We start from the raw sequence: 9,567 nt of genomic DNA on the forward strand, positions 1-9,567 counted from the left end.
GAAGTAACCAATCAGCGACGCGCGCCCCCAACATGGCGGCGCTTCCCGGCAGCCCCCGCGCGCGGTGAGTAGGCCGCGCCCCCCCCCCCCCCGTTACCGCGGCAACGGGGCGGTTAATTAATAATTCGCGCGTGAATAATTAATGAGGGCGGATAATTTAAAACCCCCCCCCCCCCCCCCCCGCTAATGAGGCCACTAATTAACCCCTTCCCTTCCCCCCCCCCCCCCGGCGCGTCACAAAGTGGGCGGAGCCTGTTTCGTCATCACCAGCCTCGTTAATTATTCTCATTAAGTCTCATTAACGCGCTCCCCTCCCCCCTTAAAAAAAAAAGCTCCGGAGGGGGCGGGGCTTGGCACGGGGGAGGGGGGCGGGGCTTGGAGGGGACCCCCCCCCTCCCCCCCCCCCCCCCCCGAATCAAAATGGCGCTTTTTGGGGGTCCCCCATCAAACAAAATGGTGGGTTTCGCCCCCCCCCCCCCCCAATTAGTGGCAGTTTCAGGGCCCCCCCCCAATTAAAATGGTGGTTTCGGGGCTCCCCCATGACACTGAGTGGCATTTTTGAGGCCCCCCCCCTCCAATTAGGGGAATTAGGGGCGGTTTCGGGCCCCCCCCCCCGAGCCCAAATGGTGGTTTTCAGGCCCCCCCCCCCCCCATTAGTGGTGGTTTTGGGGACCCCCTTAAGGAATATGGCGGTTTTACACTCCCCACAATTAGCTTTGGTGGTTTCGGGGCCCCCCACCTCAAACCAAACGACAGTTTCAGGGCCCCCCCATGACCCCCAAGCGTCGGGTTTGGGGCTCCCCCCCCCCCCCCAATTAGTGGCAGTTTTGGGCCCCCCCACCCCCACCCCAACCAAAATGGTGGTTTCAGGGCACCCCACGACACGGAGTGTTGGGTTTGGGGCCCACCCCCCAAAATTAGGAGCAGTTTGGGGGCCGCCCCCAAACGAAGAGAGGGTTTCAGGGCCCCCCCCATGACACCAAGTGTCAGTTTCAGGGCCCCCCCACCCCGTTAGTGGCAGTTTTGGGCCTCCCCTCAAAACCAAGCGATGGTTTCGAGGACCCCCTGAAACAAAACAGTGGTTTTGACCCCGCCCCTTCCCCCCCCCCTCCCCTCCCCGACACTGAACATCAAATTTTGGGAAACTCTCCCCCACAAATGATGGTTTCGAGGCCACCCCCCAAAACAAAATTGTGGTTTCGGGCCCACCCCTGCAAGAGAACAGTGGTTTCGGGGCCTCCCCTTGAAACAAAATAGTGGTTTCGGGGCCCCCCTCGAACTAAAATGGTGGTTTCAGGGCCCCCCCTGAAATAAAATGGTGGTTTCAGGGCCCCCTTTGCAACAAATCGGCAGTTTCGGGGCCCCCTTTGAAACAAAATAGTGTTTTCGGGGCCCCCTCGAACTAAAATGGTGGTTTCAGGGCCCCCCCTGAAATAAAATGGTGGTTTCGGGGCCCCCTTTGCAACAAATCGGCAGTTTCGGGGCCCCCCTTGCAACAAATCGGCAGTTTCGGGGCCCCCTTTGAAACAAAATAGTGGTTTCGGGGCCCCCCCTGAAATAAAATGGTGGTTTCAGGGCCCCCCCTGAAATAAAATGGTGGTTTCGGGGCCCCCTTTGCAACAAATCGGCAGTTTCGGGGCCCCCCTTGCAACAAATCGGCAGTTTCGGGGCCCCCCTTGCGACAAAATAGTGGTTTCGGGGCCCCCCTTGCGACAAAATGACGGTTTCAAGGCCCCCCCCCCCCCCCAAATCCTAATTAGCGGTTTCAGGGCTCCCCCTCCTTCTCAGGAATAGGGGAACTGGGCCCCATTGAGGAGGTGGGGGGGGGCCGCCCCCTCCCCTCCCCCCCCCCCTCCCCTGCGGGGGGGTTGGGGGCTGTGGCGGGGGAGGGCCCCGCCCCCGGCGAAAGCGGCGGGCGGGGCCAGGAGAGGGGGTTGTCGGCGGGCGTCGGGGGGACCGTGCGTCCAATGGGAGCCGCTCCTGGGGACGGGGCGGGAGGGGCGGGGGAGGGGCTGGGGGGGAGGGGCGGGGGGGGGCAGCCCCCCCAAAGCCATGCCGGAAAAACCCAAGCGGAGGCTCTCGGCGTCGAAGGCTTCGATTTCCCGGGCGTGACGTTCCAGAAGGTTCCGGATGCGCTCGGAACGTTCCGCCTGCAGCGCCAGCATCTCCTCCTCGATCTGCGGCGGGAGTGGGGGGGATGGGGGGGACCCCAATATCCCTCCCCCCCCCCAATTCCCACGGGGACATCCCCAAAACCTCCCTATGTCTCCTGAAGAAGCTCCAAACCCACCGAGAGCTCCCGGAGGAACCCCCAAAACCTCCGTAACTCTCCTTGAGGAACCCCAAACCCATCATGAACCTCTTTGAGGAACCCCAAAACCTCCATAACTCTCCCTGAGGAACCCCAAACCCACCACGTTCCTCCTCGAGGAACCCCAAAAGCTCCATAACTCTCCTTGAGGAACCCCAAAATGACCACGTTCCTCCTTGAGGAACCCCAAAAGCTCCATAACTCTCCTTGAGGAACCCCAAACCCATCATGAATCTCTTCAAGGAACCCCAAAACCTCCGTAACTCTCCTTGAGGAACCCCAAACCCATCATGAACCTCCTCGAGGAACCCCAAAACTTCCATAACTCTCCTTGAGGAACCCCAAACCCACCATGAACCTCTTCGAGGAACCCCAAAACCTCCATAACTCTCCTTGAGGAACCCCAAACCCATCATGAATCTCTTCGAGGAACCCCAAAACCTCCGTAACTCTCTGAGGAACCCCAAACCCATCATGAACCTCCTCGAGGAACCCCAAAACCTCCATAACTCTCCTTGAGGAACCCCAAACCCACCATGAACCTCCTCGAGGAACCCCAAAACCTCCATAACTCTCCTTGAGGAACCCCAAACCCATCATGAATCTCTTCGAGGAACCCCAAAACCTCCATAACTCTCCTCGAGGAACCCCAAACCCACCATGAACCTCCTCGAGGAACCCTAAAACCTCCATAACTCTCCTTGAGGAACCCCAAAACCTCCGTATCTCTCCTTGAGAAACCCCAAAATGACCACGTTCCTCCTTGAGGAACCCCAAAACCTCCGTAACTCTCCTTGAGGAACCCCAAACCCACCATGAACCTCCTCGAGGAACCCCAAAACCTCCGTAACTCTCCTTGAGGAACCCCAAACCCACCATGAACCTCCTCGAGGAACCCCAAAACCTCCATAACTCTCCTTGAGGAACCCCAAACCCACCATGAACCTCCTCGAGGAACCCCAAAACCTCCATAACTCTCCTTGAGGAACCCCAAACCCACCATGAACCTCTTCGAGGAACCCCAAAACCTCCATAACTCTCTTTGAGGAACCCCAAACCCACCATGAACCTCCTCGAGGAACCCCAAAACCTCCATAACTCTCCTTGAGGAACCCCAAACCCACCATGAACCTCTTCGAGGAACCCCAAAACCTCCATAACTCTCCTTGAGGAACCCCAAACCCACCATGAACCCCCTCGAGGAACCCCAAAACCTCCATAACTCTCCTTGAGGAACCCCAAACCCACCACGTTCCTCCTTGAGGAACCCCAAAACCTCCGTAACTCTCCTTGAGGAACCCCAAACCCACCACGTTCCTCCTTGAGGAACCCCAAAACCTCCGTAACTCTCCTTGAGGAACCCCAAACCCACCACGTTCCTCCTTGAGGAACCCCAAAACCTCCATAATTCTCTTGGTGAGCCCCAAAACGACCAAGATCCTCCCTGAGGAACCCCAAACCCACCACGTTCCTCCTCGAGGAACCCCAAAACCTCCATAACTCTCCTTGAGGAACCCCAAACCCATCATGAACCTCTTCGAGGAACCCCAAAACCTCCATAACTCTCTGAGGAACCCCAAACCCATCATGAACCTCCTTGAGGAACCCCAAAACCTCCATAACTCTCCTTGAGGAACCCCAAACCCACCACGTTCCTCCTCGAGGAACCCCAAAACCTCCATAACTCTCCCTAAGGAACCCCAAACCCATCATGAACCTCTTCGAGGAACCCCAAAACCTCCGTAACTCTCCTTGAGGAACCCCAAACCCACCACGTTCCTCCTTGAGGAACCCCAAAACCTCCGTAACTCTCCTCGAGGAACCCCAAACCCATCATGAACCTCTTCGAGGAACCCCAAAACCTCCATAACTCTCTGAGGAACCCCAAACCCATCATGAACCTCCTCGAGGAACCCCAAAACCTCCATAACTCTCCCTGAGGAACCCCAAACCCATCATGAACCTCTTTGAGGAACCCCAAAACCTCCATAACTCTCCCTGAGGAACCCCAAACCCACCACGTTCCTCCTCGAGGAACCCCAAAACCTCCATAACTCTCCTTGAGGAACCCCAAACCCACCATGAACCTCCTTGAGGAACCCCAAAACCTCTGTAACTCTCCTTGAGGAACCCCAAACCCACCATGAACCTCCTCGAGGAACCCCAAACTCACCACGTTCCTCCTTGAGGAACCCCAACCCCCCTCCCCACCCCCACGATGTCCCTCCGCCCGCCCCACCCCACCCCACACCTGCTGCTCCAGGAGGGCGCGGCGGATGGAGACCCTCTGCTCCAACTCTTGGACCTCCCGTTGGTGTTGGGCCTCCGTGTGCATCTTGATCTTGCTCTGGTAGGCGTTGAGGAGCTCCAGCTCCTGCTGAAGCTGCAACCGGAGGACCTGGTACTCCGCCTCCTGCGTCTCGTCCAATCGCAGCTGGGGAAGGACCCAGAGAGGGAGGTCACGTGGGGTGGGGTGGCCCTAGATGGACCCCGGTGGCTTCTTGGCCAACTGAGGGTCTCCAACCCCATCTCAGGTGGGTTCTTGGCCAACTGAGGGTCTCCAGCCCCATCTCAGGGGGGTTCCTCAGCAGTTGAGGGTCTCCAGCCCCATCTCAGGGGGGTTCTTGGCCAACTGAGGGTCTCCAGCCCCATCTCAGGGGGGTTCTTGGTCAACTGAGGGTCTCCAGCCCCATCTCAGGGGGGTTCCTCAGCAGTTGAGGGTCTCCAGCCCCATCTCAGGTGGGTTCTTGGCCAACTGAGGGTCCCCAGCCCCATCTCAGGGGGGTTCTTGGCCAACTGAGGGTCCCCAGCCCCATCTCAGGTGGGTTTCTGGGCAACTGAGGGTCTCAAGGGGGTCCTGAGGTCCCCAGTGGGTCCCTGTAGGGCTACGGGTCCCCACCAGGACCCTGATGGTGGGACTCCATGGGGTTCCCTCACCATCTACTGGTCCCTGATGGGTCTCCGTGGGGTTCCCTCACCATCTACTGGTCCCTGATGGATCTCCATGGGGTTCTCTCACCATCTACTGGTCCCTGATGGGTCTCCATGGGGTTCCCTCAACATCTGATGGGTCTCCGTGGGGTTCCCTCACCATCTACTGGTCCCCGATGGATTCTCTCACCATCTACTGGTCCCTGATGGATCTCCGTGAGGTTCCCTCAACATCTGATGGGTCTCCGTGGGGTTCCCTCACCATCTACTGGTCCCCGATGGATTCTCTCACCATCCGCTGGTCCCTGACGGGTCTCCATGGGGTTCTCTCACCATCTACTGGTCCCTGATGGATCTCCGTGAGGTTCCCTCAACATCTGATGGGTCGCCGTGGGGTTCCCTCAACATCTGATGGTCCCCGATGGATTCTCTCACCATCTACTGGTCCCTGATGGGTCTCCATGGGGTTCTCTCACCATCTACTGGTCCCTGATGGGTCTCCGTGGGGTTCCCTCACCATCTACTGGTCCCTGATGGGTCTCCGTGGGGTTCTCTCACCATCTACTGGTCCCTGATGGGTCTCTGTGGGGTTCCCTCAACACCTGATGGGTCTCCATGGTGCTCTCTCACCATCTACTGGTCCCCGATGGATTCTCTCACCATCTACTGGTCCCTGATGGATCTCCGTGAGGTTCCCTCAACATCTGATGGGTCTCCGTGGGGTTCCCTCAACATCTGATGGTCCCCGATGGATTCTCTCACCATCTACTGGTCCCTGATGGGTCTCCATGGGGTTCTCTCACCATCTACTGGTCCCCGATGGATTCTCTCACCATCTACTGGTCCCTGATGGGTCTCCGTGGGGTTCCCTCAACATCTGATGGTCCCCGATGGATTCTCTCACCAACTACTGGTCCCTGATGGGTCTCCATGGGGTTCTCTCACCATCTACTGGTCCCCGATGGATTCTCTCACCATCTACTGGTCCCTGATGGGTCTCCGTGGGGTTCCCTCAACATCTGATGGGTCTCCGTGGGGTTCCCTCAACATCTGATGGGTCTCCGTGGGGTTCCCTCAACATCTGATGGGTCTCCGTGGGGTTCTATCAACATCTGATGGATCTCCGTGGGGTTCCCTCAACATCTGATGGATCTCCGTGGGGTTCCCTCAACATCTGATGGGTCTCCGTGGGGTTCCCTCAACACTTGATGGGTCTCCGTGGGGTTCCCTCAACATCTGATGGGTCTCCGTGGGGTTCCCTCAACATCTGATGGATCTCCGTGGGGTTCCCTCAACATCTGATGGGTCTCCATGGGGTTCCCTCAACACCTGATGGGTCTCCGTGGGGTTCCCCCACCCTCCCCTGGTCCCCAGCGGCTCCCCCTCTCCTCTCCCGTTGCCCCCCCTTCTCCCCACTTGCCCTCCTTCCGTCCCCCTCCACCGCCTCCAGCCCTCCCCTGGCCCCACAGCGAGGAGAAGACCCCACCTACGGCTTGGCTGGAGAGCATCTCGGTGATGCTGTGGTCGTACTGTTCGGCCAAAGCGGCCAATTTCCGCGTCTGTTCGTCCTTCAGCCTCTTGAGGAGAACTTTGTGTTGACTTTTGGCCGTCGTCTCCAGGAGATGACTCCGAAGGGCCTTATACTGCCGCGTTTGGATCTTACACGTGTCCTGGAACTGCTTCTTGATCTGCAGCTCTTTGGACTGGGGGAAGGAGAAGACAACACGGGCGGGGGGAAGGGGGGAGGGGAGGGTGAGGCACCCCCCCCCCCTCCCCCACCCATGGGTGGAGCCCTCCACCGCGTCCCACCACCGCCCTGGGGGGGGGGGCGGAGGAGAAGCTCAGGAGGTCCCTCAAGTTATAGGAGAACCTCTAACGTTGGGTTCCACCAGGCTGAGGTGGGGCCGGAGTATGTTCTCGCCATGGGGTGACCACCCCGTGGAGGGTCGCCACCCATAGGGTGACCCCCCCCCCCCCACCCATGGGTGACACCCCCCCTCCCCCATGGGGTGACCCACTCCACCCATAGGAGCTCCCCAACGTTGGGTCCCACCAACCTGAGGTGGACCCGGAGCATGTTCTCGCCATGGGGTGACCACCCCATGGAGGGCCACCACCCCTAGTTGACCCCAGCACCCATGGGGTGACCTCCCCACCCATGGGGTGACCACCCCATGGAGTCCCACCACCCCTAGTTGACCCCAGCACCCATGGGGTGACCTCCCACCCATGGGGTGATCATCTCACCCATGGGGTGACCACCCCATGGAGTCCCACCACCCCTAGTTGACCCCAGCACCCATGGGGTGACCTCCCCACCCATGGGTGACCATCCCATGGAGTCCCACCACCCATAGGGTGATCCCCCACCCATGGGGTGACCTCAGCACCCATAGGGTGACACCCCCCCCCCCCACCCATTGGGTGACCACCCTATGGAGTCCCCCACCCACAGGGTGACCCCCACCACCCATAGGGTGACATCCCCATGGAGTCCCACCACCCAGAGGTGACCTCAGGACCTATAGGGTGACCCCTCCATGGGTGACCCTCCCTATAGGTGACCCCCCCCACCCACCCATAGGTGACCCCACCACCCATAGGGTGACCCCCCCTAACCACAGGTTGACGTCCCCATGGAGTCCCACCACCCATTGGGTGACGCCCCCACCCAGAGGTGACCTCAGGACCTATAGGGTGACGTCCCCATAGAGTCCCACCACCCATAGGTGACCTCAGGACCTATAGGGTGACGTCCCCATAGAGTCCCACCACCCAGAGGTGACCTCAGGACCTATAGGGTGACGTCCCCATGGAGTCCCACCACCCAGAGGTGACCTCAGAACCTATAGGGTGACGTCCCCATAGAGTCCCACCACCCAGAGGTGACCTCAGGACCTATAGGGTGACGTCCCCATGGAGTCCCACCACCCAGAGGTGACCTCAGGACCTATAGGGTGACGTCCCCACGGAGTCCCACCACCTGTAGGTGACCTCAGGACCTATAGGGTGACGTCCCCACGGAGTCCCACCACCTGTAGGTGACCTCAGGACCTATAGGGTGACGTCCCCACGGAGTCCCACCACCCATAGGTGACCTCAGAACCTATAGGGTGACGTCCCCATGGAGTCCCACCACCCAGAGGTGACCTCAGGACCTATAGGGTGACGTCCCCACGGAGTCCCACCACCCAGAAGTGACCTCAGGACCTATAGGGTGACGTCCCCATGGAGTCCCACCACCCATAGGTGACCTCAGGACCTATAGGGTGACGTCCCCATGGAGTCCCACCACCCAGAGGTGACCTCAGGACCTATAGGGTGACGTCCCCATGGAGTCCCACCACCCAGAGGTGACCTCAGGACCTATAGGGTGACGTCCCCATGGAGTCCCACCACCCATTGGATGACCCCCCCCACCCATAGGTGACCTCAGCACCCATAGGGTGACGTCCCCATGGAGTCCCCACCACCCATAGATGACCTCAACACCTACAGGGTGACCCCACCCATGGGTGCCCCCCCCTCCCCCCCCCTTCCCCCCAAAACAAAAACCCCCAAAAGAACTGAAAATGGTGATTTTTTTGGGGGGGTTCAATTGTGTATTTCCAACAAATCGTCAATAAACCAACAAAAAGCCCCAAAACCGACCAAAAAAAAATAAATAAAAAAAAAATAAAAAAAGCCCCAAACCACCAAAAAAAAACCCTCAAAACCAACAAAAAAAAACCCTCAAAACCAACATAAGTCCTCGTGGCAAAAAAACGACCAAAACCGCCCCAAATCCCCCAAAACAGCCAAATCTCCCCCAAAACCGACAAGAAACGATCCAAAACGCCCCAAATCCCCCCCAAAAACAATCAAATCCCCCCCAAAAACAATCAAATCCCCCCAAAAACCAATAAACAACCCAAAACGCCCCAAATCCCCCCCAAAACAATCAAATCCCCCCAAAAACCAATAAACAACCCAAAACGCCCCAAATCCCCCCAAAAACAATCAAATCCCCCCAAAAACCAATAAACAACCCAAAACGCCCCAAATCCCCCCAAAAACAATCAAATCCCCCCAAAAAACAACAATAAACAACCAAAAATGACTCAGATCCCCCCCCAAAATGACCAAATCTCCCCCAAAATGACCAAATCTCCCCCAAAATGACCAAATCTCCCCCAAAATGACCAAATCTCCCCCAAACCGATAACATAAACAAACGAAATGAACCAAAAGTGATGGAAAAGCAATAAACTCCCCCAAAACGCGCCCCTCCCCCCCCCCCCCCCCCCCCCCCGCGGTAATAAATAGGGGGAAAGGAAAGAGGGGGG

The 9,567-nt window shown here is 58.3% G+C and overlaps 1 protein-coding gene across 2 annotated transcripts; it reads right to left on the reverse strand.

Annotated features, from left to right (window-relative positions):
- Positions 1 to 1,122: 1,122 nt before the first annotated feature.
- On the reverse strand, positions 1,123 to 7,702 carry LOC309684669 (serine/threonine-protein kinase TAO2-like). 2 transcript variants are annotated; one of them, XM_082500534.1, is made up of 4 exons: positions 7,502 to 7,702; positions 6,733 to 7,390; positions 4,563 to 4,745; positions 1,123 to 2,177 (listed from the first exon to the last, which is right to left on the reverse strand). In XM_082500534.1, the coding sequence occupies exons 2-4, from the start codon at positions 6,748 to 6,750 to the stop codon at positions 1,785 to 1,787; spliced, it is 594 nt and encodes a 197-aa protein (XP_082356660.1). In that variant the 5' UTR covers positions 6,751 to 7,390; positions 7,502 to 7,702; the 3' UTR covers positions 1,123 to 1,784. The 2 variants fall into 2 exon arrangements, with proteins under 2 accessions (XP_082356660.1, XP_082356661.1); XM_082500535.1 differs by lacking the exons at positions 6,733 to 7,390; positions 7,502 to 7,702 and adding an exon at positions 5,249 to 5,334.
- Positions 7,703 to 9,567: the final 1,865 nt, after the last annotated feature.

This window comes from Vanellus vanellus (assembly GCF_965231255.1).
Source record: "Vanellus vanellus genome assembly, contig: HAP1_SCAFFOLD_2428, whole genome shotgun sequence".
Classification (NCBI taxonomy): domain Eukaryota; kingdom Metazoa; phylum Chordata; class Aves; order Charadriiformes; family Charadriidae; genus Vanellus; species Vanellus vanellus.